The sequence below is a fragment of the Hyperoodon ampullatus genome (genome assembly GCF_949752795.1).
Source record: "Hyperoodon ampullatus genome assembly, chromosome: 11".
Lineage (NCBI taxonomy): Eukaryota > Metazoa > Chordata > Mammalia > Artiodactyla > Ziphiidae > Hyperoodon > Hyperoodon ampullatus.
In genome coordinates this window covers 29,249,275-29,276,574 of record NC_136924.1, presented here as the reverse complement: position 1 = coordinate 29,276,574, position 27,300 = coordinate 29,249,275, and the positions used below count along the sequence as shown (strand labels likewise).

General features: G+C 37.3%; 1 protein-coding gene across 1 annotated transcript in view; it reads right to left on the bottom strand.

The window, feature by feature from the left end:
• The window catches only part of POLR3B (RNA polymerase III subunit B), a gene marked incomplete at its 5' end in the record, with an annotated part of 112,874 nt that overhangs the window by 35,409 nt on the left and 50,165 nt on the right, over nt 1–27,300 (bottom strand). The window contains 8 exons of the mRNA XM_079715886.1: nt 2,297–2,506; nt 10,586–10,713; nt 15,740–15,838; nt 16,430–16,504; nt 19,453–19,606; nt 20,880–21,042; nt 22,970–23,170; nt 25,906–26,067. Of these exons, the coding sequence (XP_079572012.1) occupies nt 2,297–2,506; nt 10,586–10,713; nt 15,740–15,838; nt 16,430–16,504; nt 19,453–19,606; nt 20,880–21,042; nt 22,970–23,170; nt 25,906–26,067 (1,192 nt within the window). The remainder of the gene's footprint in view (nt 1–2,296; nt 2,507–10,585; nt 10,714–15,739; nt 15,839–16,429; nt 16,505–19,452; nt 19,607–20,879; nt 21,043–22,969; nt 23,171–25,905; nt 26,068–27,300) is intronic.

The following is a 27,300-nucleotide window of genomic DNA, read 5'->3' as shown; positions in this document are numbered from 1 at the left end:
ACAACCCACCACACTCTACCTCCCTTCCCCGCCAAAAAAACACCCCAAAACTGCTCTACATTTAGATAATCTGAGACTGGCCAAACCATGTAACAATCTGGTAACTTGAAGAGCTGGCTCAGGATCTCTACGTACTAACCATATTAACACTAGAATCTCTACAACCATTTTCCAGCATGGAATATACCTTGTCAGGTTGGAGGAAAGTGAGAGAAACCTAAGAATGTCACTGGGATTCTTTGAGAGCATAGAGCCATAGCACATGAAAACTGGAAAGGGCCTTAGAGATCACCTGGCTTAACCCCTCTATCCTACAGGTGCTATGAGTGAGTAGCAGAGAAATTAAGTGGCCAAGGTCACCCAGCAAGGTGGTGGCTGAGTTGAGACAGACCTAGTTCACTGATCAGCCAGCATTCTTCTCATACATCATTTTGGTGCGTAACTTCTGCTAACCTTCTCTGGAAGGTTTTCCTTTTGCTGATTTTGGCATTTAGAGGAAGTCCCAAACGAGCAAACAAAAACATTAATTTTTCTCCAGAGAGGAGAGAGAATAAAAAGGAGCAATCAAATAATTTTTATGGGAGAGACAGTTCACCGCTGCCCTGAAGATTAGAGTTTACTCTGATTACATTTTTAGACCACATTTATCTAGTGGATGAGAGGAAAGTTCTAGGACCAATTAACAATCTAAACATTAAGAAAAGTAAGCAAAATGAACAGAAGAAAACCTTTAGAGGGAGCAAAAAACTCAACCACTGAATCCCACAAAAAGATTCATCAGTTGTTCAAAAGAGCTGCCAATCCTGCACTAAATAACATTTCCTAACATGCTATGGCTGTATTTCTTTTTTCCCCTTTGGCTAAACAGTTGTTTTAAACTGGATTCTCCCTCTAGTCTCCTGAGGATATACTGAGCCATGTCAGAGTTCACTTAAACAGGAAAAAGTCTCCAGATTAAATGCCAGCTATTACTGAAGAAATAAATGCATGGCTATAAAATCCTTTGCTTATGATTCTCCACCAAAAGCAGAACTCTTTCAAGAAATCTAAGAATGTGAGTCAGAAAATCCATCAGGGAAGAGTGGATTTCTAAATAAAATCTCAGTGCTCTAATGTAATTTTTTAAATATGAAGGTGACCATGTGATGAAACAACACATTTCTACAACTGGATAGTAGATGAAGATATTTGTGTGTCTTCGAGAAAGGTCTTTGTCATTATGGCTCCTGGTAAATTGTGTATGGCCATAATAAACTCGGCTCAGAGAGCCAGCTGCTTTGGAAACATTACATGATCTTGAAATTTCATACAATGGCCATTAACTGCAACGTGCTGGAGTGCTGTGTGAATCTGAACTGCATGAAATCAGAAGTGTTTTCTTCTAAGTGTAAATGGACATTTTATTTACAGGTGGGAGCTTAAAAGCAAGAGGACAGTAAACTCAGATCATTAAATTGTGTTGTGGAGTTTCTGACAGATATCACAAAGTCTTCAGATTTCCACATAAATGTAACCAGTTAATCAGAAAGGAAAACACCTAGTTTTAAAGCATGGCTGTTGTCATTTGGAGGAAAAAAAGAGGCATAAATTAAGTGCAGCCAACATTAATGCCAAAGACACATGTCTAGGAGTACTATTATGGCTGCCTAGCAACTAGGAAGAGTGAAGGGGAAGGCAGAGTGGGTACGCAGGGAGGAAGGAGAGAAACAGACGAAGACAGAAGTCAGACCGAGGATCAGGTGATGGCTAACAAACCACCAAGTGGGGACCTGCAAAAGTAAACTGTCAAAACTGGGGAAGAAAAACGTAAAAACAATGAGCCAGGGTTTGTGTATGTGTACTTTTATCATTTTGCTAACAGAAAGGTACAGCATTATAGGGTTGAGATATACAATTAAAAAAATAGCCTTTTACATACAAATATTGCTACTGGCCTCTCAAACAGGTTTGTTGTTGAATATATAATTATTTTCAAAAAACATATTTCACTTATTATAATTCCTGCTAGGAAATAAACAAGTTCTTACATATTTTCTGTTGAATTGTCTCAAGTCAGCAATAAATTAAAGGAAAAAAAAAAGATTCCTTATTAATATTTAACTAATACCTCTATATAATATTCATTTAAAAAATGTTAACACCAAAACATCACCACCTCTTGTTTGTATATTATAAAATTCAAATCACTTGAAACTGACATTACCATTTTGACATCAAGTGACTTTCATATTGATCATGCCTGTATCTAAATCTGCACAAAGCACCTTTGGTGTTAGAGCTTTGAAAATTCACTTACCTCTGTCCAAGGAAGCCTTGTTTAAAACAAGAGCATCTTCTATATCATAGCCACTATAACTCATCACAGCAACTGTCGCATTCTGTCCAGCTGGCAGTTTCTCAAATTCTATCAACTCGATAGTCTTTGTTTTAACCATGGGTTTTTGTGGATATGCCAGGAGATACATGAGAGTATCAATTCTGTTCCGCTGGTTGTATCCAATGGTACCTTCATTGATATTGGAGAAAATGAAATACAACTTTCTATTATATCAAATAATTAGGTACAAATGAATACAGAGATAAACACATTAATTTTACTAATTAAAATGAAGAAAATCTTCAGGTCAAATATTTAAAGAGCAATACTCTCATAGTGATTAACAACTTTTAAAAACAATTTTTCTGTTATGTTAAAAATCCTACAAAGAAGAAAAATCACATTCAAGGTGTACTAATCTAAATAATTTCAACTTTTTGGATTTATAAAATTGATCCCATTTGAAGAGTTTTAGTCTCCACTGGTTAATTTCACATGTAAGTCAACAATTCTGTATTTGGTTCTCCTATGTTCCAGGCACATTTCCAGTTGCAACTGGAGAACACCCCCCAGTGCTGAGAGGCAAAAAGCTTATACAGTAGGACAAACAGATACATTTCATCAAAAGAAATCAACAATTACAAACGTTCTAAATGAAAAGAAAGCAGGAAAAAAGGGAGGGAACAGGATGAAGAGGAGAGTGAAAGCAGAGAAGAGTAGACTTATCGATTTGCTTAACTATTCATTTATTAAGCAGTTAATAAACACCTACTCTGTGCCCAGCATTGGAGGTAAAATGGGGAAAGGCAGGGTCCCTTCCCCTAGGGAATCCAGGGCCCTGTCCAATCAGTGATAGGCTTTTCTCTCCTTAGCAATCAGCCTTTCCACCTGATTGGACCTTGGAGGGGTATCACTGTCATCTGAAAGTGAAACCAGAATGTTACCTACCCTTCTCCTTTTTCCCCATTGGGGTGCATTAGGGTTCAAAGACCTGCCTGAAAAAAGGCTTTCAGTCTCCTGGGCTTGTGAACACACAATCACTCCTACTCAGAGACCTTAAAAACCAGGAAACTCATGTTTGTCCTACTGTTGAGCTTGAGTGTGGGCTTCTCCCAGGTATCTCTTCTTTCCTGCCCTGAGTGGCGCATCTACAACCCTCACCCACCCCAAGACGTTAACGTGCCATTTAATGGAGTTAAGCTTTAATGTGAGCAGATACCAAAACCCAGTATTTATTTTCTTTACCTTTTTCTCTTATGTCATTAAATCAATGGTGATTTCAATTCAGGGATGAAAATAACCTATTCAGGCAGCAAAAATGGTATGGTACAATACTCCTTGACGATTACTGTTGAAAGAAATAATGAAATCTGTAGGGCTCTAAAGAAACGAGCACCTGGTACAGTGCTGGGCTCACTACCGATGCCCAATAAATGTCAAGTAAATGAAATTATGAGAATACATATTTGTGCTTAAATCTCTAGAAAATTTATCAAGTGTCAGCTGAAAAACAACAGCTAAACTGAACCTCATCAAATTTTTGTCAAGTTTACAGTATAAATTGCCAATTAATGTTATTTTAGTGCCAACTAATAAACTGGGCAGGATACCTGTTAATAGATCACTCACTTCCTGTTTTAGACAGAAAACTGTTGCTGCTTGGATTGTTCACTAAGTTGGTTCTTTTACATGAAATCATTTCAAATTTATGTTGAGATTTCAGCTCCAATGAGACAAGGATTCAGGCAATGTCCCACTAGGCTGCCAAACATGTCTTCTGAAACCTGAGACGAGCATTATTATGCAGCAGGGAACATAGCCGCCTGCACCTCTAAACAATGGTGAAAGAGATGGGATCCTGCTATAAATTGTGCTACCAGGCCCAGAACATAATTCTTGGGCACTGCAACTGACCATCGAATAGATGAACAGCAAAATGGTTTAGCAAAAGTTTGGTGCTTATGATCTCATCAGAAATTTTTCTTTAAAGACTTTTTAAAGAAGTTGTAGGCGTATACATATATACACACCTTTAGCAGCACTGACAACGGGTGTGTAGGTTAAAACATGATTTATAAACTACGACTTCTAAATTATACAACTTCCAAATGCCACCACACACCACAATTTTTATAAAAATTATGAATGACTTGTTATTTTTACCAATAAGCAAGCTTTTTTGAGAAAATGTCATGTAGAAATTACATTATAACACTAGCCTGCGGTGAAGCACATGCTCAAACTGGGATGCCTCTATTAGTATTTTCAGCTTTCTTAAGGGCACTGCATACATATAATAACTAACACAACAAGAATATATCTATAAGCTGAATTCTCCTTCTACTGTCCCATTTTGGTATAACTATAATCTCCAATGATTTCATTTTCTTACTACCCAGGACATAATCTTTCCTATAAAGTCTTATTTTCCTGATCAAAACTTTCTTAAGGAGTCACAAGTTGGCATAACAAGGTATGTAAATGTACGTTAAAACAGTGAAGAAGCTTATTATTTTAAAGTGAGATGAAAAAAAGTAAGGATGCACATAGTTTAGAAAATGTATACTGAGAAACATAAAATGAAGTTTTATACATTTAACTATTTTTTCCATCCTCCTTTGCCCAATTTCTTTTTATTTAATCAATATTATTGAATTACAATAAATTTCACCCATTTAAAGTGTACAAGTTGATAAGCTCTGACAGATATATGCATCTGTGAAACCACCAGAGTCAAGATCCAGAACATTTCCAATACTCCCAAAAGGTCCCTCCCTCTGTCCCTGGCCCCAGGCAACCAAGGATCTGTTTATCAGTATAGATCAATTTGCATTTTCTAGAATTTTATATAAATGGAATCATACAGTATGTACACTCTTGTGCTGCTTCTTTCATGTAGCATGATTCTGGGATGCATCCACATGGCTGTGTGTAACAGAGTTCATTCCTTTTTATTGCTAAGTAGTATTCCATCATATGAATATACGTTTTGTTTATCCATTCAACTGTTGATGGGTATTTGGGATGTTTCCCGTTTGGGGCTACTGTGAACAAAGTTGCTATGAACATTCAAGCACAAGTCTTTGTATATTCATTTCTCTTGAATAAATACATAGGAGTGACGCTTCTGTGTTGTTTGCTGAGGGTATGGTTAACTTTCAGAAACAACTTAAGAATTTCCCAAAGTGATTTTACTGTTTCACATTTTCATCAGTGTGTGAGCATTCTGGCTGCTCCACATCCTTACAAACACTTAGAATGTCAGTCTTTTTCATTTGAGTCGTTCTAATGAGTGTGCAGTCATATCTCACAGAAATTTACATTTACCTGATGACTAATAACGTTGAACATATTTTCATAAGCTTATTGGTTATTCCTTTGTGAAGTGTCTGAGTTTTTTTTTTCCGTTTTACTTGGGTTGTCTTATTATTGAAGAGTTCTTTGTATATACACTGGATACAAATCCTCTATCAGATATATGTATTGCAAATACCTTCTCCCATTCTGTGGCTTAACGGTGTCTTTCATATACTGAACAGTATCTTTCAAAGAGAAAAAGTTTAATTTTGAGAAAGTCCAATTTATTAATTTTTTCCTTTTTTATAGTTTGTGCTTTTTGTGTTCTATCTAAGAAATATTAGGTGATTTGAGTGCACAAGGATTTTTGCTTAAGTTTCCTTCTATAAGTTTTACAGTTTTAGCTCTTACATTTAGGGCTGTGATTCATTCTGTATTAACTTTTTGTATGGTATGAGGTAGAAGCTCATGTTCCTTTTTTTCTATATAGATACTGAGACATTTTATTTTGTTGAAAAGATTTTCCTTTCCTCTAAATTGCCCTGATATATTCATCAAAAATCAATTGCCCATAAATGTGTGGGTCTATTTCTGGATTCTGTGCCATTGATCTATATGTCTACCCTTATGTCAGTATCATTACTGTGGTTTTACGGTAAGTCTAAATACCAGGTTGTATGTCTTCCAACTTAGTTCTTCATTTCAAAGATTGTTTTCAAAAATCTGCATCTGATTTCTTAACAATTTTAATGTGCTCAGAGATTTATTCGTTGTTGAAACATTTATTAAGTACCTACTAAACTGGCACTAGGCTAGGCCCAAGGGATATAGTAATAAATAAGACATAGTCCCTGTCCTCAAGGAACTTATAGTCTATGGTCTAGCAGGGAAGGTACCTTCATCATGATCCACAGCGAACTGGAAAAAGTGAGGAAAGAAGTTAGTTTCAGTGGAGAAAAATTTTAGTAAGTTTTATAAATGTCATGGTATAAAAGATATAATGTAACTACTTATAAGTTTCTCAACCAAACTGGAATTCAGTTTCCTTGTCAGAAACAAAAAAGGTATGTATTATAGTTGACAGGATTATTAAGATGATTTAAAAGAAATGTACGTAAATCAGTTGGGTATTCACTAAGTGGAAGCATTCATTATGACTAATATTAACAATATTAGTAATGAAAATATACACCCATCACCCTGCAATACCACCCATTCTACCTCCAACTCTAACCCGACATACTGAACTTCAATTTTACCTCAATTTTAAGTGCTCATTATTAACATTCTAGTCTCAGGAACTTTCACATAAGCTTACATCTAAAATAGTTACAATGATCTTATTTTTTTTTAACCAACAGAATTCTAAAAAAGAATTGCCAGGGATAATTTGGTCAAGACACCTTTTCATTTTGTATCCCCAAATGGATAAAAAAATAAATAGTCTAAAAAAAAATTCAAACAGCAAGTGGAAGAAGAGGAGATGTAGAATTAAACAATATTTTATGAGGATCTTTGTATATTGTGTGTTTTTAATACTTTAAAATTCTCCACCCTATTTCTAGTACATCCCATCCTACTGTAAAGTGGGGGATACAAGAGAAGGAACTACCCACTTAAGAAGAGACTCTATTGAAAACAAAAACCAAAACAGAAGTTGCATTAGCTCCTGACTTTAAAAAAACAAAAAACAAAACAGTCCCAGCAATTTGGAGTTGAAGGAGGAAGGGGTGGTGAGAAGGAGCGGGGGCTGGAGGAGGTATGTGATGCATATTCATTAACCGAGCTGATAGTGACTAAAAGATCCTTTTAAAGAGGAGAAAGTGTTCCACTAGAGGATTGCCAACTAATAAAATGGGCAGGATATGAAAGTGTGACTCATGTGAACTTGGCATCTGGTGCCAGGGAGAGAACATACAGTGCAGCCCCATCACACAGCCTTCACTTGCAGCACTGAGTGACCTGGAGACCTTGCCATTTCCACACACGTCTACCTGACTGCTTGCTCTGAACCATGTCACAACAAACAGAGCCATATCCATGGAAGGGAGCTGTTTCCCAGTAGCACAGTAGGACGCTGTGCAGAAACTTGAACTTTATGAATAATTTAAAGAGCCTCAGATTTAAGAAACACCCTCTGCTGGTGTTTCATGTTGCAATCAAGTCAGCCCTCTCTTATGTACAAGGTAAGGCTCTCAGTCTCTGTGGTTTGTGCTGTCTTGGTCTCCTTCGTAGTGACAGAAAATGACTTTCTCTTATTTTTTCACTCTGTTGAATGGGAGGGACTGGTAGTAAAAGGTATATAGTAAACTTCCAGGTTGGTAAGAATATTTAGCAAATTAATTCTGGGATCTTGTCTTTCACTTTCCACATGGACTAAGAGATGAACAGCAACCAAAATATTATGTTAGAAAATCCACACAGAATCTCTGAGATGTATATAGTCTTCAGCATGGCTAATATTTAAAATGGGATAGTGTGACTTTTAGTTATCAGCTGTCAAGACAGCAAGGAATTAAAATGACTCCGAGAAGTCCAACTCAAAGAGCCAGGCCTCTGTTCTGGATCTCTGTTCTTCAGACCCGGGTCTCTGTTCTGGGTCTCTCCCTCTGCTGGCCTCTTTCCTTTTGCGACTTTTCCTATAGACCTCACTCAATACTTCCGCAGCTACTACAGTGTCCAAAGAGCAAGGTGGCCTTCTCATGTGCAAACTTTAAATATACTTTAATCTCATGGCTTTTCTTTCCAGTCAGGTGTTTTATAATAACAAACAGTAACAAAGGCTTTTTTTTTATTACTTAAGATATTCAGTGGCTTTTGTCTTCCTAGCGTCAGCAGTCACGTCAGAGGATTGTATCCAAGGAGCTAAATGTGCAGGACCCAGGGTCAGAGCAGCTGAATACACCAACCTCAGAAAACACAGACAATGAATTGCAAATGACACTCAAAACAAAACGAGAAAAAAAACCTTCACACAGAAAACTACAAAAGAACTCTACAGACACTGAATTGGCTTTCTGTACACACTGATCCTGCTTAACTGTGTGTGGTAACTAGCCGAACGTTTCAGATACTCATGGCTACAAAATAAAAGGCTTTTTTTTTTTGGTAGGAAGAGGAGTTACAAAAATAAAAATATTATTTCTTTCGTTCAATCACTTCTTTATTTAAAAAAAAAAAGATTTGCCAAGTGGAGATAGATGCAGCTCTTTCTATTTCAATCTTCAAACACACTAAAGAGCGGCATTAGCAATGAAGTGATTAGTCTTCCGTTAATTCTGCTGGAAGTTCTACACAAAAGGTGTATTGTTTCAGCTGGGATTCACATCATGAAACAAAATGGTTTGGTAAACCCAATAGAAGTGATAGCCCTTTCATGACACACAGGATTCAGTACTGTATATTTCAACTTGTTAGCAAGTCAGAAGCACAAGCGGGAAATCAGCCTACACTGCTGCTGAGTATGAATGGGAAAGGCTAAATTGATGAGCCGCTGTTTAGATTTTCCCACTGGGAATTATTCTGAACTGTCCAGGCATTACATCATTCAGGTAAATGGTAGCAGGACAACATGCTTCTTATGTCTTTGTTGCCAACCAAAGGGCAATATAAAAACTCGAAAGGAAATACATACTCTTTATCCGTAGGAGAAACATAATGACTTAATTGTCAAGCTATGGTCAACTGCAGCTAATTGTAAGTAACTGAGCAGCTAACTGCACTCTGGTTATTACCCAAATGCAATGCAGAAACCTTTTACAGTTTCTTTATGAACCTCCTTGTATCATACTTTAAATCAGAGATGACGAGTCATATTGATATCATAGACATATATGAAAATAAAACCTACTAAACTTATTAGGATTTAAATGAGTTTTAAAAACATTTCAAAAAAAAGCTTATAAGCAAAACTTTTTTTGCTAGTATCCTCTCTGTATCCTCTTCAAGACAAAACTCAAACTCCCCAACATATGGCATCTCTCCACCACGCTTCTATGTCCATACTACAGCGTATACTATACAAAACGACTCACACACTGCTTGCTTACGTTTCCATACCTGTGAGAAATACTCAGTATCTTTCAAGGCTCAGTTCAGTTCTAGTCTTCAGAAACAACCCACTCTCTAACCTTAGGTGTTCTTTCTGCTTAGTCCCTTAGATTCTGGCTATCATCTACTATGGCATTTATCAGACTATATTGAATTACTGTTCTATTTGTTGGTCTCTCCTGCTAGACTGTGAACTCACTGAGGGCAGGGCTCTGTGTTATTTTTATATTTTAAGGTTCCAGCCTTAATGACTGGTTTATTATTGATGCTCAATAAATGTTACGGATGATAAATTAATTAATAGACAAATGAATGAAAGGGAAGAAAAATAGAAAGAAGAAAGGAAAATGAACTCAGAAAATGGTGTGACACATACTGAGTGTTTCAGGAGCTATAGGAGCAATTGCGTGGATATAATGGGTTCAATGACTGTCACCCAGACAATTACTAAGTACATTCTAATACACACTGTGCATCTTTATCTCTATTGCCTTTTGCTCTCCTCCCTTAACCTCGAGTTTTCCTGCTCTTTCATCCATCTCTCCTGCTTAACAACTTACATTTATATAGGGCTTTTCTCTTTATATTTACCCCCTTGTAATGCTGTGGTAGTTATTATATATCCCTTTGTTTGGTCAAGAGGACAAGTTCAGAAAGGTTTTCTCCATTTTTGTTTAAGTTTTAGACATGACAGGGGCACCTACAAGCACTGCAGAATTCCAGAGACAACCTCCTGAGTTTGCTAACACTCAGGTGTTAGCAACGCCTGACCTGGCACAACATGCAACACTAGTGAAGTAAGAATAACACAGTATTGTGAAGCAATTATACTCCAATAAAGAGCTGTTAAAAAAAAAAACAGAATAAAGACATAAGTATTTATCCAAGTATTTAGAACCAAGTTCAAGGAGGAACTCTTACCCATGGCTTGTTTCCCCATGGCACACTGATATGTGTTTCTTGGGGACTGGTTGTGATGAGGGTATGGGATCAGGCCAGCACAAACACCAAGAAGAGTGAAGGGTTCAATCTCCAAGTGGGTGGTATCTCTATCAAGTTAATTAAGAATCAGACATCTTAGGCACCAAGTATTAAAATAAATATCTCTTAAAGGGTATAAAAAATATTACTATCTAGGTCACTGAGGACTAAACTTAAAATTTAAGTTTACATAAATACATACAAAAATGTATACATAAAACACATACATTTATATCAATATAATAATAAAACCTCATAACAATAAAATTTGATGCTAGTAAAAATGACAGAAGATAAACATACTTAAATAAAAATATAACAAAGCAAATTATTTTTTTCAGTGAAACTAAAGAGTGAGACTTTTATTATTTATAGAAATATAAGAGATAGGAGACAATATGGAATGCCTATATAAAAAATAAAACATCATTACATACTAACTAATAATAACTCATTTAAAGAAATTACTATATTAAGCACACAGAAATACAGTATCAAAAATACCTACATGGCACAACAGTGTAAATCAACTGTACTTCAATAAAATGTCTTAAAAATAAATTTTTTTTAATATATCTATATGGATGAGTGGCCTGCTTTTCCCCACTTTTCCAACGTATATCAATGAGAAAGTTGTATTACCATTTTAGAGAGAGGAATATATTCCCTTTAAGAATAGTTACTATAGACCTATGGGGACCAATTCTGTAACCACTAGCTAAATGTGGCTATCGAGCACTTGAAAAGTTAGACTAGAATGGCTGAGAAACTGAATTTTTAGTTTTACTTAATTTTAATTATCTTACATTTTAAAGCTCAAATTTAAATTGAAATAGCTCAGTTCAGTTATTTAAAACCTTTTAGTTATGTTTGTAACCACTTACATGTATTACTCTACTTTTTCAACTGTAAATGTTATGAAATCAGATCAAGTATTTCCAATGAGGGACTGCCCTGGTGGCACAGTGGTTAAGAATCCGCCTGCCAATGCAGGGGACACGGGTTCAAGCCCTGGTCGGGGAAGATCCCACATGCCGCGGAGCAACTAAGCCTGTGCGCCACAACTACTGAGCCTGTGCTCTGGAGCCTGCGAGCCGCAACTACTGAAGCCCACGCACCGCAATGAAGAGTAGCCCCTGCTCACCGCAACTAGAGAAAGCCCGCACGCAGCAATGAAGACCCAACGCAGCCAAAAATAAATAATAAATAAAATAACTTTAAAAAAAAAAAGTATTTCCAATGAAAACTGAGAATCCAAATTGAGATGCAGTGTAAGTGCACACCAGATTTTGAAGACTTAGTAGGAAAAAAAGGTAAAATATCTCAATATTTTTATATTGACTACATGTTGATATGATAATCTTTCAAATATATTGGGTTAAATAAAATTATTAAAATTAATTTCATCTGTTTCTTTTTACTTCTTTAATGTGGCTACTGGAAAACTTAAAGTTATATGGTGACTTGCATTATGTTTTTATAGATACGGGACACAAAGTAAGACTTGACCTAGTAGATGTTAGAATCTTGGTTACTTTCGTAATATGTTTTTGCAGAAAACTCAGTTTGGGCTAAATGATAAAGCAACTCAGCTATCTGAAGGGGAAAGGGCAGCCAGACTGTCTTTAGGTCCTGCTGAAAGGAACAGATCTCACATCCAGGATCTGTGGTCTCCAATGACCTTCTGTCCCTTCCTCAAGTGTTTCTGAAGCATAACTTTAATCGTAATTTCAACAGTTTACAGTACTTCTTGTTTTATCTCTCAGCCAAATGACCTACCTTTTTTTTTATTCTTGATAGCCAAATTGAAATACAAAATAATTGGAACAAATTCCACTGAAATCAACAAATTGAGAGGATCTGATTTACCATAACATCTCTTACATTTGTATTACAATTTAAATATACATTATATATCAACATAATACTTCATAGGTATATAATGAGATGTTCTTATTTACTATTTCATAATTTTCCAAAGAAGATGTTTCTTCTTTTTTATGTGATTGGTGAAATTGAAATAGATTAATAATTATCTGTCTTATGTTCATCTTTTAAAAATATGGAACGCGTCACGAATTTGCACGTCATCCTTGCACAGGGGCCATGCTAATCTTCTCTGAATCGTTCCAATTTTAGTATATGTGCTGCCGAAGCAAGCACTACAGTACTTCTGAAGAGAAGTGATTTCCAAGATAACCCAACACATCATGGAAAATTAGTTGCAATGTACATGGCAAAAGATCTCCCACTTATCCAGTTATCCACCTATTTGCTTTTCATTACACATGTATTGAATTGTGTCCCTCGTTTGGTTAGAGAGCATGCTTTCCATGTAGTTCTTGGTTTGAAGAATGTAATTCTGACCTTATGACCTCGCAGAACCTCAATCCTCTCAGTCACTTTAGGCCTTTGTCAGCAGAGAGGGAAGGGGCTCTAGGTTTTGTTTCTTTGTTTCTGTTTTTTTACAGAGAAACAGCTTATAGTGACATTTTATAGCCTAGAATAAAACAGTTTGTTTAAAATGTACTGTTCTGTTTACATATTGCCAATTTGACCAATGCAAATTAAAACTACTTTTTCCAATGTAAAGATTGGAGTAAGCTGAAAATGAAGAAGGTAAACATCTAAGTTTCTTCTTTTTTCATGACAACAACATACATAAGATCATATACTATCTTACTATCTAATAATTATTGAAAGTGCAAACTTTGTAAAAGTCTAGATTCGAATTTTACAAAACAGAGAGGAATATTATTATTCAAAATTATAACCACCCTAAGTTTCTATCCTGAACAGGAAATAGGAGACTTCCTCCTGTTCACTATGCATAAGGGCCTTAAATTTAGCTCAAATTAAGACTAAGTGACCTTTTGCTTGCAATAGTGAAAAAACGGGAAACAGCCTAAATAGTCATCAATAGGGGAACAATTAAATAAGTTATCTATATGTAGTCAGACAATGTAATAAAAAGCAATTAAAATTATATATATATATATATATATATATACATACATTAATGTGGAAAAATATCCAGGATTTGATAATGTTAATTACATTAAGTTAAAAAATCAAGACACTGAAAAATAATTGCAAAATGTATGTATGTTTGCCTTCACTTAGAAAAAAAATCTAGAAGAGTACATATTAAACCATTTGCACTGGTTACTTCTGGAGGGTGGAGTTTGGCAGGATGGGGAATTACTTTATGCATTTCTACATTTTAACAAATGTCATAAGTATGAATTAATACCAATTTTTTCTTATTTTTAAAATAAATTAATTTGATGTATGGGATAGCATGGTGATTGGGTGATACTGATAGTTATATTCCTTTATGGCAGTGAACAAAACAGAAAAATCCCTGCCTTCATGAAGCTTCTAGTGGCGGGAGATAGACAATACACAGATGCATCAATAAAATACACGTTTTACAGATTTTAAGATTTAAGCACTAGAAAAATAAAGCAGCTAAGAGGGGTGGTCAGAGGAGGGATTTCTACTTTAAATAGGGTGGTCAGGGAAACTCGCTGAGAAGGTGGTACCTGAGTGAAGACCTGGAGGATGTGAAGGAGTGAGCCATGCAGATAGGTGACAGCGTTCCAGGTGGAGGGCACAGCCAGGGCAGAGGGGCTGGGGCAGGAGCATGAAGAAGAGGCCAGTGTGGTTAAAACACAGTGAGAGGGGAGAGGGAGGAGATGACGCTGCAGCCATAGCTTCCTTGTAGGAACCTGAAGGCCTCTGTAGGGACTTCAGAGGGAGATGGAAAGCCACTGGGTGGGGTGGGGCTGGGGGCGTGGTTTGAGAAGAGAAGTGACGAGACCATTCTGATCTATGAAGAACAGACTATATGGGAACAAGTGCAAAACTAGTCAGAAGCCTTTTGTAAGGATCCAGACAAGCAATGGCAGTGGCCTGCAGTAGGGCAGTAGGCGGAGGTGGTGAAAAGAGCTCAGATTCCAGGTATACTTTGAAAGTCCACATGGTATGTTAAGAGATTAGATGTGGGTGTAGAGGGGAAGAGGAGTCAAAGCTGAAACTGAGGTTTCTGGCTTGAGTAACCAGGATGGAATCGTTATTTGTGGGGTTACTATATAATTCTCCAGTCAATCTTTAAACGAGGGGTATAAAAATAGTACTTTGAGAGATTCATACCTTTAAGGAATAACAATTCTCCTGAAAAGCATTATTTATTAAATTACAGTAAGACAAAAATAAAGTAGTATATCTCATCTGGTAGTGGAAAACAGAAAACTACTTTCCTGACTGAAGACATAAATAGTTATCAGGTGGCGGTATTAAACTCCCTAACTATTTAATAGCATAATTGCAAAAATTCTAATTTCAGGTAAGTGGTACCTCAGCCACATGCATCAGACAGCAAGTTATATAAATGTCCTATAATGTATTCCAAATGGATCAAAGATGTTTCTAAAAATATCACTGTTCTAGAAGAAACACTGTGAACATATCACCATTTCATGTCTATATTGCACATAAGTTTAGAGATATCTTTACAACATACAAGGTAGGGAATTCCTGCATTGACAACAGGAATTCAGACATCCACTGACAAAATCAACCCTGGAACAGATAAATACACCATTATGTAGCCTCATTCATTAGTTTAATTTTGGCAGTAATCGAATATTAAAATCAGAGAAGCAATTCCTTTTAAGAAATGTACAGTGAGTGTAAAATGAAAAGGAAGGATAATTAAATCTAAAGATGATTCGTTAGCAGTTTTGTGATACTCCTGGGATAAACTATGGGTTATGCTTCCTTATAAAACAGTATACTTCTAACAGTTCCTACTAAGAATACACAATAGAATTGAAGATGAAATGAAAAAAGAAGGTAGTGTCTATCATTAGAACAGGTTTTTTTTTTTTTTTTTTTGCTGTACGCGGGCCTCTCACTGTTGTGGCCTCTCCCATTGCAGTGGCCATGGCTCACGGGCCCAGCCGCTCCGCGGCATGTGGGATCTTCCCGGACCGGAGCACGAACCCATATCCCCTGCATCGGCAGGTGGACTCTCAACCATTGCACCACCAGGGAAGCCCAGAACAGGTTTTAATTATGGTTGTTACTTACTTATTAATCGTATGTTCATAGAGTGCAATGTTACAGTCATTTTCTTCATTCACATCTAGATATTCAACCAGACTCTCATGCAAGAAATCTTCAAAATTCCTGGGAAAATATTGGTGAAATGGATATTGTTAAAAAGCATTTTACTGCAGTATTTTATATGCAACAGTGGAAGATACATGCTTTCATTTAGGCTCAAAGCATCTTTCTCTCCCAAAAAGTATCAATACATTGGGATATTTGAAACACGTTATTCTTAGATCATAGAGTTATCACAAATCACCAAAATAGAAACAGTAAAACATCTGTGACTCTTGTCAATCTGGTCCCACTTCTAAAAAATACCTTCTATGACTTTAAAAACCCCATATGATGAGAGACCCACAGTACGTCAGATGTCTACATCAACATATCCTTCTCGTCCTAGAAACACTGAAGAGTGTGCTAATTTACACCAAGACTCTGTAATCCTCATGATCTAAATTGATAAATATTTTACAATGTTCAAGCAAGTTCCCATAGAAAAGAACAGGTTTTTAACAGGTTGATATAGCGGGTAGAGAGGAATTAAGAGACTAAAAATGAAAATATGTAATACTTTTCTTAAAAGCTCAGATCAAATAATATTACTTCTGTTTAGATCATATAAATGAGTATTAAGGAGACTGAGGACTTTTGCCTTTGCCTATTTACCTGTACCCCTGAGCCAGCTCTTCCATATGCTTATTTGTGACTGCAGCCTTCTGTTTCTTAACAATTATATAGGGTCTGGAATAGAAAAACAGAAAAAAAAACCAAAAAACAAAACAGATTTACAGTAGTTCAACAAAAGAATTAAATCAGTAAGTGTACTATAGTGAAATGAGGGAAGCGGTAGATATGATCAAACTTATTTCTGGAGTGCTTGAGGACACCAGGTATTTTTTACAAGGTGAGTGCACAGGGGCCTATTTTCTCTTTCTCACATACACACGCACACACATGCACACACGCACACACCAGCTCATGTGTGCACATATACATGTATGAACACACAGTCCTTTCTCCAAGTATCTTTGGAAATATTTGGTTCTGAATGAGAAAGCAGTATGAAATGATACTCAATAAAGTCTAGAAAAACAAAACAAAACCTTTAATACCTTTAATATCATATTTTTTTAATCATCATATTTTTTTAAATGCATCCATCATACCAAAAGCATCTCCTGATTTCATACTGGGAATATGGAGAGGTCAGCAGGCAGAGAACCGTCACCAAGGAAAACAATGGCATTTTGTAGTGAAGGTCTGATGACTACCAGCTGTCTAGAGTGGTTTGCTTTAGGATAAACATCCCTGGGCTACTCTAGCAGGGTACTTAAAGCTACACACAACCAAAGAGTTGGTATGAGTTTGCAGGGAATATAGCTTTTTCACTTTGGGATTTTTAGTGATGTAATGGGCGTAAGGTAGAGAGCTTTGGTCCACACGTTCTGGTAGATTAACCTGTAACTGTCAGTGGTGATTTGCCTCTGAGGGCTTCACCACCACGAGGAAACACCCGACACAAAGGACGGCACGCGGCACGAAACGTCAAGGGCTGTTGCTATTTGGACAAGCAGCTCTTACAGAGAGGAGCAAGTAACCAGCAGACACTCGTGCGCGCCACCCTCAAGTCCAAATAACTATTTGAGGACTAATGAGCACTTTTAAAGTTAAGAAGAGGAGCTGCACAATTACAAAAGGGGGTACAAGCTGCTGGAAAGTGAACAGGGTGAACTCTTCATGGGACTCAACACTGCCTCAAAATCCTGGCTGCCCCTTGGCAGGGAAGCAGAGACCCTGCAGCCTCCCTCATTTGGGGCTGCAGTTTAGCTCAGCTTAAGAGGCTGAGAAGTGATGGCAGAGCAGGGGTAGGAGAGGGAGGGGACCACACTTGGCCACCTCAGTTACCTTTCAGTTTACTCAATGAATTCTACTAATTCTTCCTGCCAGATCTATGTTGTGTCGTTATACAATCACTTCTAAAAAAAAAAAGAACTAGTTTTCTTTTAGGCTATGCCATATTATATGGGATGTAATGAAAAAGAAAAATCCTAAAAAAGAGTAAGCTGGAAAATGTCAGTGTTTTCCCCACCCTTAATTGGACCATGTTAATAGCTATAAATAAGCATCCAGTGTTTGCCTGGCACCCTACAAGGCACTTACCAGACCTTATATCAATCCTAGGGAGGCATTGTTATTTACATATTTACAGCTGAGGAAATCAAGGCCCAGAGACTTAAGTAATAAACTCAGAGTCACACAAGTCAGTAAGTGGGACACTAGGATTCAAACATAGGTATAGCATCAGTTAGGGCTCTTTGGTTGCAAAGAATAGGAACCAACTCTGGCAGATTTAAGCAAAGATGGAATTTACTAAAAAAATAAGAAGAAAAATTTAAGGAATTTACCAAAAGGCTAAGAATTTACTAGAAGGATAAGAATCAAAGAAAAAAGGTGCAATGCTCAGCCTCAGAAAGAAAAGGAGCTAGAACAGTCCCAAGGATCCAGAAAGGCAGGGGTAATGAGCAGTCTCTTGTATGCATCGGTGCCAGGATGAATCTGTTCCAACCACTTCTGCCCTTGAGCTATTCTCTTTGGGATTCAAACTCTCTGAAGAGACAGTCTGACTGGCCTGGCTTGGGTCAGCCGCCTGACCTCTGGCTGAGCAGGAGAGAGCACCTGACTGACCGTCCCAAGAAGACTGCCAGTGGGGAAGGGCAATCCTCAAAGGAGAATGAGGAGGGTAACTGGAAGGAAACAAGGATGCCAGACAGACCCAGACACTGGCAGTCCACTCTCCCCGCTGGGCAGACGTCCAAGCTCTTGCCACCACTCTAACCGCTGCCAGCTCACTGACTTGTGCCCTCACACTACCTGAGGTCCACAAAGAAAGACTTTGGTGAATCAAGTGAAGGCCTATGAAACAAGGTGACATCCTCAGCTGAAGTCCCTGCCTGTCCCCAAAGGACCAGATACCATGTCATGTTCATCTTCGTAAAGCCACCTCCAACACAGCACCTGTACAAAATAGGCCCTAAATATGTGCGGAATGAATATAAGGCACCTACTTCTCTACCAGATCTAATGTTATGGTATCTCTTCATGCTTCTGTGTTTCTTATTCTTGCTATTCCTTAGCCTTTCTCCTTTCCTCCTTTAGCCTTTAAAGCAATCCTACTCATCCTTTAAAGGTCAGTTCATAACAACAGAATATAGTGGGTAAGGTCAGGACTGTTGGAGTCAAATGAATTCTAAGGACTTCTGGGTGAAAAACAGACTCCACCACTATCTGGCTTTGGGTAATTTACTTAGTCTCACTAAACCCCAGTACCTCATTTGTTAAATGAAAATAATAATCCAACCTTATAGCGTTGAATGTAGTTAAAGCCTTACACATAATACATCTATTAAGATAATAAATAATGGCTAGCACTTATTACTCGCAGAGTTGGCTGTTATTACTAATTATTTCTGCCTTTCCCAGCGGACTGAGTTCTCTGAGGGCAGAGACTGACTCCCATTAATCTTTGAATCCCCAGTAGCCAGTATGCATATTCATGAGGTGTTTGCTAAGTGAATTAAATTTATCTTAACAATGAAAGAGGTTAAAGCAGCTTCAAAAATAAAAACAAGTCCATTTCTTTCAAAAGCAAACATAAAGAGATCTTAACAACTCTTTCTAGCCACATCTACCTGCACAGCCTTCCTCCATCAGAGGAAATATAGACACACCGATCTGTCAGATTCGTTGAGATGGAAACAAATTCATTGATATATCCTGCTCTTCGCATCAGTCGAAATGTATTCACCAGCTTCTTGTGGTCTCGAATGACACCCAGGATGTTACCTAAGCAGAAAGAAGTAAAAATATTCAAGACCGAAATAAAAAATAAATCTAATGGGATTTAAAATATCTACTCAATAAAAACAATAAGCAGCACTGAGCAGTCATTTGGAAGTACGTTATTAAGCCTGCAACCAGTACACAAGGCTGGAGGGAGCAGCAGAGTGGAGTGGTCAAGGGCAGCCTGGCGTGGGGACTGGAGTCCAGGGCCAGGCCTACCACACCCTGGCTGCATAACACTGGTGAAGTCAGCCTCAGTCTCCTCGTCTGTCAGCACCGTGCAGGGACCTGAACTCGGGTCCAGACCCCTGGGTCTGAACACTGGCTCTACCACTTCTACAGGGTCGATGTGAGGATTAAATGAGCTGATCTCACGGAAAGCACTTAGAACTGGACATAGCACCTAGTAACTGCTATTTTTAAACCTGTTTTGTTGTCATCACCTGAGAAATGAGGAAAATGGCTTTTGGCTCCCAGGGTTATTGTGAGGATTTAGAGAGGTACTGGGTGAGTACCCAGAGTAAGGACTCACTCAGCGTTAGCTGCCAGAATTCACTGAGCGAGGCAGGCAGCCAACAGCCCTGTTTTCCTTCTCACCAGCCCACGCGGGAAATGGTGAAGGCCTCCCAGAGCAGGAAGAAGGGGGAGAAGAGCATGGGGGCTGAGGCCAGGACGAGCACATGCAGCACACCTGTGAGGGGACAGGCACCCAGGCCACCAAGCCACACCTGCTGCAGCATCTCTGGAGGACTCTGAAGTGGGTGGGAAGGGGTATGAGAGAAGTAACTGGAGCAGAAGCTGAAGGAAAGGGACCCTCTCGCCAGAGGCTGCTGACAATCACTCACTCAGTGGCTGAATACAAGTCGTCTCACTATAAGGGCCGATCTGATTATTTCTGCAGAACGTCTCACATATTTAACTTGAACTTAAAGATACCGCATTGAGCCTCATTCCACTGTGGATACGCTGCCAGCTGTCAAAGGGTAGAAAGCAAATGGTCTCTGCACCATTACCCTTTAGCTCTGATAGCTGTATTTTCTCAGAACCTGGATCACTCAGCCAATGGAATAACTGTTTCTGTTAGCATTTTTTCTACCTTTCAATTAAAGTCAACCTGGGTCCAGAATTAAAGTATACTCAGGGGGTACAGCTCAGTGGCAGAGAATTTGACTGCAGAATTAAAGTATATTTGTGCTCTATATACATGGATAATAGTCGATTCCCTCCCCCTCCCCACAGACTGTTTTGGATCAACATGTCTCCATAATATACTCACCATTAAGAAAGACAAGAAACACATTTGGGTAAGACAGCTCTTCCCCACATAATAAATTCACATCTTCTACTCCCAGGTTACTGGCTAATTTAACAATGGGTCCATCTTCCATGTCAGTTGTGATGTGCGTCATAAGAGCCAAGTTTTTAACCAAACCACATGCCTAATAAACAAAAGATAATCATTTCTAAGAATGAACATGAGTAACACAAAGTACAGTTTGTGTCGGAAAATAGCTCACCACTCCACTGGTGACAAGGCAAAGAAGTACAGCCTCGTAGGGAACACTTTGGAGAGTCATACAAAGCCTTAAGGATATACCTACCCCTTATCCCAGAGGAATTTATCCTGAACTAGAAAGCAAGGATATAAACGTAGATTTAGCCACAGACATGCTCAGCACAGTACTATTTGAACTGGAAATAATGATGGCATTATAAATGTCCCCTCCCCAAAGAAACCAATTACCTAAATTGCTATTCCCTGACAACAGAACACCACAGTCATTAAGATGACATTGTATAAAAACAGTAAAGGAAAACACTGATAATTGTGAATACATAAAAATATAAAACTGCTGGCCTGAAATGAGAAAGAGTCTGCAAAATAACTGGCCGGTACTCTCCAAGCTTCTTGATCATAAAAGACAAAGAGTGAAGAACCGCTCCAGATTAAGAGGCTAAGGAGACTCAACAACTGAGAGCAATCCTGGATCAAAAAAAGACAGTGGGGCAACTGGCAAAATCTGAATCAGGTCTACAGATTACAATACTGTTATTAGTGTTAATTTCATAACTAGGGTTATGAAAGTTGATAACTGGGGCTATGAGGTTGATAACTGTGCTATAGTTACATAAGATGTCACATTTGGGGAATCTAGGTGAAGGATCATGGAAATTCTTTCCACTATTTTTGCAACTTTTTTTGTATGTCTGAAATTATTTCAAAGTAAGAAGGAAATGAAAAAAATATTCTTAAACTTCTATACAACCAGAGGGAAAAAATCTAAAGCAAACATATAAACAAGGACGAAATACGGCAAATTAAGAAAAAAAACAAAAACACTTGAGACACATGTGACATGTAAAGATTACATCTTCAATCTTAGAAACCATCTGCTGTAGTGATGCACAAAACAGGTACTTCATCTAGATTAGCTGAAGCAATCTCTGGGAAATTTAGTGTTCCAAAACTCAAGATGTATAAGTTATGCAAATTTGACAAGCTGCACAATTTTCATGTGAATTTCCATATGGTTTAAGATAAATCAGGAGAAGAATGATAATTTCTAAAAATTATAACCCTGTATGGACTTGTATTTTTCACCTCTCCCAAGTCATAACTAATTCCTACACTTTGGAACATATATCTTTTACCTGTCATATTTAACTTATTTATTCACTCAGCATATATTTATGGGGCCTTTAGTTTGAATGAGGCTCTGGGCTAGGAGCTTGGGATACAATGGTGAACCTAACATGGTTCCTTCATCCAGAATTTTACAATTTAGAAGGCATAAAATCAAGTGAAACCAACAGTGGTTAACATGAAGTAGAAAGGGCCACAACACAGGAAATAGTGGGTGCTATAGATGTAAACCAATTTAAACTCCTTGGTTTAGTGTTCAGGTAACTGCTTATGTTTCCTATATAAGTGAGTTGGAATCCAACTTAGGTCTTGGACTGTGTGCTCCTAGTTGGCTGCAACTGTGACTCTGACGTCCCCTAAGTACAGCCACAGAAAATAAGGAGTTGCTTAAAAAGAGCTCCTTGTGAGCAAAGGTGATGGGTCTCTTAATTTTCCTTCATATTCTTATCCCCTCTTCATTGCCTGGTTTGACTCTTGGGATAAACTAAAACAAGCAAGAAAATTTGGACAATATTTCTATTTAGGTGAGATAATAAATCAAAGACTTCTGTAGGTACTGTTCAGGAATGATACTGATGACATTCTGATGGCTGCATCAACATTTCTCTGCCAGATACGTGGCTGACCCCAAAAAGGATACAGCCTGGGGGAACGGGAGAAGAAGCAGAGCATCACCAACAGGCACGACCTCTGACACAGCAGAGACTCCTTGGGGACCTTACCTCTCCTTCAGGAGTGTCCGAAGGGCAGAGCATTCCCCACTGAGACGGCTGGAGGGATCGAGGACCACTCACTTTTCTTGTTTTTTCAAACTGGGAAGAGATTCTTGTCATCATGCCCAGTGCGGATATATATGACAAGCGAGACAGCACTTGAGTCACACCCTGGCGATCCATTTTAAATCTCTTCAGAGACCAATTTCCCTGAAGGGAGAGGAAAGACATGAGACTACCCCTGATCCGTTCATGTGGTCTGATACTCTGCAGTCACTCGGAGAGGCTCAGCATAGGAACTGCTTGTTTGTGAAATTAGAGCCATGATATATATTCAGAAATCGAAATGTCGCAATTAAAATTTAGCCAAGTTACTCACCGGGGTTTTCTAGGAATTTAATGAATATTACCTATATCTAGCAACCACCTCGGAATGCTTCAACGTATCAACATTATCACATCAGAGTGGGTATTTTCTGAAGAACTAATTATATTCTGAACAAGCCAGTTCAACCAAAGATTTCCACTGGAAGCAATAAGCTAACTAATAGAACACTAGCAGTTTCTACACACATTTAAGGTAAAACTAGCTTGAAGTGCAAAGAGATAATTTCATGTTGCAATGTGCCATTATCTGGATGTCTTCCAAAATTAGTTTTAATGAGAGGAAAATATAGCAATAGAAAAAAGACTCTAATAGCAGTTATCAGGGAAAATGAATAACTATAGGCTTCTTAATCAAGGCTAAAAGTTGCACATATATTTATATTAATAAATATTATATACCTTCTTTGGCTACCATGTCAATCTTAAAATAGATTCATATGAAATAAATTTTAAACATTAAATTTACCTTATCTCCTATGCTTTAAAAGTACTGAAATATATTAAATATATTATTTTATAGTGGTATTAATTGTACACATTAAATATTCTCAAGGATAATTCAAGATTAAGGTTAGGAATCATTAAGTTTTCAACTCATGGTAACGTGAATTAATAGAAAATAGTATGCAGAGAAAAAGCAAAGTAGAAAACAAAATGTCAAAAAGTGATTGATTCAATGATCTTTCTGATTCAAAGGGAAAAAATTACATCTGCTAAACAGTGGTTCTTCATTTTTTTGATAATCTGATGAAAGCTATGACTATTCTCGAGAAAAATGCACATAGGACCACAAACACAAAATTTGCCTTCAATTTCAAGGAAGGACTCACGGATCCCAGATTAAAACCCCTCACAGTAGAAAAACTTATCTGTTTGAATTTAAATATTTGACGTCAGGGGAGCTCCTCACAAATTAAAGTTTAAGCATTATTTCAGTGAAGATCTATCACTTCAGAAACTTGAGTTTTTGATAGAGTGGAAAAAAGCTAAAACCTAGGAAGAAACTCGATGTATTACAAAGCAAAGAAATGGAGCAAACACACTGATCCCACAAGTTAACTTCTCATATTGCTTGTTCAGTTAACTCCTTTTATTCTTTGAATGAGAATGAACCTAGTAAACTGACTTATGACCACAAGGAAGATAAATAAATAAATAAATATTCAGCACAGAATTCAACTAAGACAGCAGCTGCTGGCAAATAGGAAGTAGATGGGGAGTGAAGCTGAGATGTTCAGCAAGATAATCTGTTCCAATATTTTTCAGGAGTTTTAAAAAGGGAGAGGAGAAACAGACAAAGGGTCTACAACTGCTCCTCTGAGAAAATTTATTTGTTGAAAATAGTCTACATATGACAACAATCACAATTTTAGAAGTTGATCTTTTTCTGGTTGTCTACAGATTGGGGTTCACCTGTGACAAGGCCTACTACTGATTTTCCTAATAAGCAGTCTGCTCCCAGACGTAAAGTGGTATCACTTAGGGGCAAAACAACTACTCAAAACAGCTATTCTGACCTGAAAATCATGGGTCAAAAGCAAAGAAAGGTCATTCTAACAGAAGTGTGTTCAAGTGCTCTTTGGAGACTTCTCTTCAAATATTCAGGAATCTACTTCCAGACAAGTTTGGGCCACAGGAGTGTGAGGGGCCTAAAGAGGCACAAGGGCCAGGCTCCCCTCAGGTCTAGATGGAGCTGTCACGGCGAGGGCTGCTCAAACAGACCCACTGCACATTTCTCAAGTCAAGGAGGGCAGCAAGTCGACCACTAATTCTTTCATTGTTAAGGGAGCCCACGTGCTACACTATACTATTCTTTTGTTGGGACCAAATCCCATCCATAAAACTAATTTTATGTCTGGCATACAAAACGTGAACAAGACTTTATCAGAGTGGGAGGGAGACGCAAAAGGGAGGGGATATGGGAACATATGTATACATATAACTGATTAAATTTGTGATAAAGCAAAAAATAAAAATAAAAAAAAAAAAAAAAAAAAAGACTTTATCAGATAGACCTATAGATGTTACGCTTTAAGAAAGGGAGCAAAAACCTATCTGATAACCCTTTATGAACAGCCGGAGGCCCTGAACACACAGCAGCTGGTGAGGCCTGAATTCATCACTCACGTGAGAACAGCTGATAGCTCTTTGAGGAATATAAACCTACAATGAAATGAAACATTTTGTACTGTTTTGGACAAACGTTGTCATTAATAAACCTACTTGTAATATATCAGTTTTATGACAGAAGAAAATGGGGAAAAGTATCCCTTGAAAGAATGGTTATTAACGGTTAAAAAGATTTTTCCTTTATGTAAAAGTATATCTATTTTCTTATTGCCTCATATAACAGGAACTATAATTTGGCAATGAAGTCATACAGTAGTAAAATTCCTACTGATTTAAACTGTAGACTATCTTTCAAAGTAGAAAATTTATGACTTAAATATATATATATTTTTTTCACCTAGATTCTCAAAGTATCAGTACTTTAAATTTCCCACTGAACAGATTTACAAATAAGTTACAAAACTCTACCCAAATGACTGAAGACTTACGGTTGAAATGGCATTCACCATGCCATTGGTAATCTGGTCCTGACGCATGTGTTTCACGACATCAAACTGGGCTGCTCTTTGCTTAGGAATCACCTGGTCTGCAATTTTCTTCATTTCAGAATTAAATTTTTTGAACAAATCTTCAAAAAGAAGAGATAAAAGCTAAAGGAAAAAAAAGTATATGGTGAACTTTCAAAATGCATTACTAGCTTATTTACTAAGTTTTAGGTCCTTATTAAACTTTGTTTAAAAAAAGATGGAGAAACTGCTTAAAACTGAAAAAAATATATTTTAAAATTCAACTTGATAAACATGTACTTTTATTGATATATGTGCTTATCACTATGCTTGGTGTTGGGAATAAGAGCAAAGATGACAATCCCTGCATTCATAGATTTTTAATTTAGACCAGTCATTCCCAGACTGAGATTTCATTGACCAGTGACCTAAATAAATGAAGAAAATATTCATGGATGAGAAGACCATTTTAAGATTACTAATTTTCCCCAAATTGATCTACAATTCCACTGCAACTCTAATCAAAATCCCCAGGTTTTTAATGAAAATTGAGGCTACCTCTAAAATTTATCTGGAAAAGCTAAGACCCTAAAATAGCCAAGAAACTCCTGAAAAAGAAGGCAAATGGACTGATTAACGTATAGATAAACTGACCAGTGTACAGAAAAAAAGTCCAGAAACGAACAACACATATATTAAAATTTGTCATATGACAGATATGGCATTTCAGATCAGTAAGTAAATGAAAGACTACAAATAAATGGTGCTAGGACAACCAGTTATTCATTTCAGAAACAAATGAAACTGCATTCCTTACTTCATTCCATACCTAAAAATCCATTCCAGATAGACTAAAGAACAAATACCAAAGGCATAAGTTTAAAATATAAAGAGTACTAACTATTAAAAAGAAGAAAGGGTTGACAAATTAAAATTACAAACTTCTAGAATTAAGAGATACCATAAAGTTAAAAAAAAAAAAATCCAGACTGGGAGAAGATACCAGAAACACATGTAACTGACAAAAAACTGGATCCAAAGAACACCAAAAAAATCTTAAAACCAATAAGGAAAATAAAAACAACCCAAAAGACATTTAAGAAAAAACAGGAATGGTCAATAAGCATATGAAAAAGAGGCTTAACCTCATTAGTAATGAAGGAAATGCAAATTAAGCCCACCAGGAGATGGTACTGTGCACCCACTAGATCAGACAAAAGTGTTTAATTTCAACACTAAGTCATAGGATGGAGACCATCAGGACTTATGTACAGTGCAGTGTTCAAATATTTGGGAAACTAGTTTGACACTCTCCAGTCAAGTTGAAGATTTAACTTGATTCCATGACTGGGTAATCCTATTTGTAGAAACTCTGTC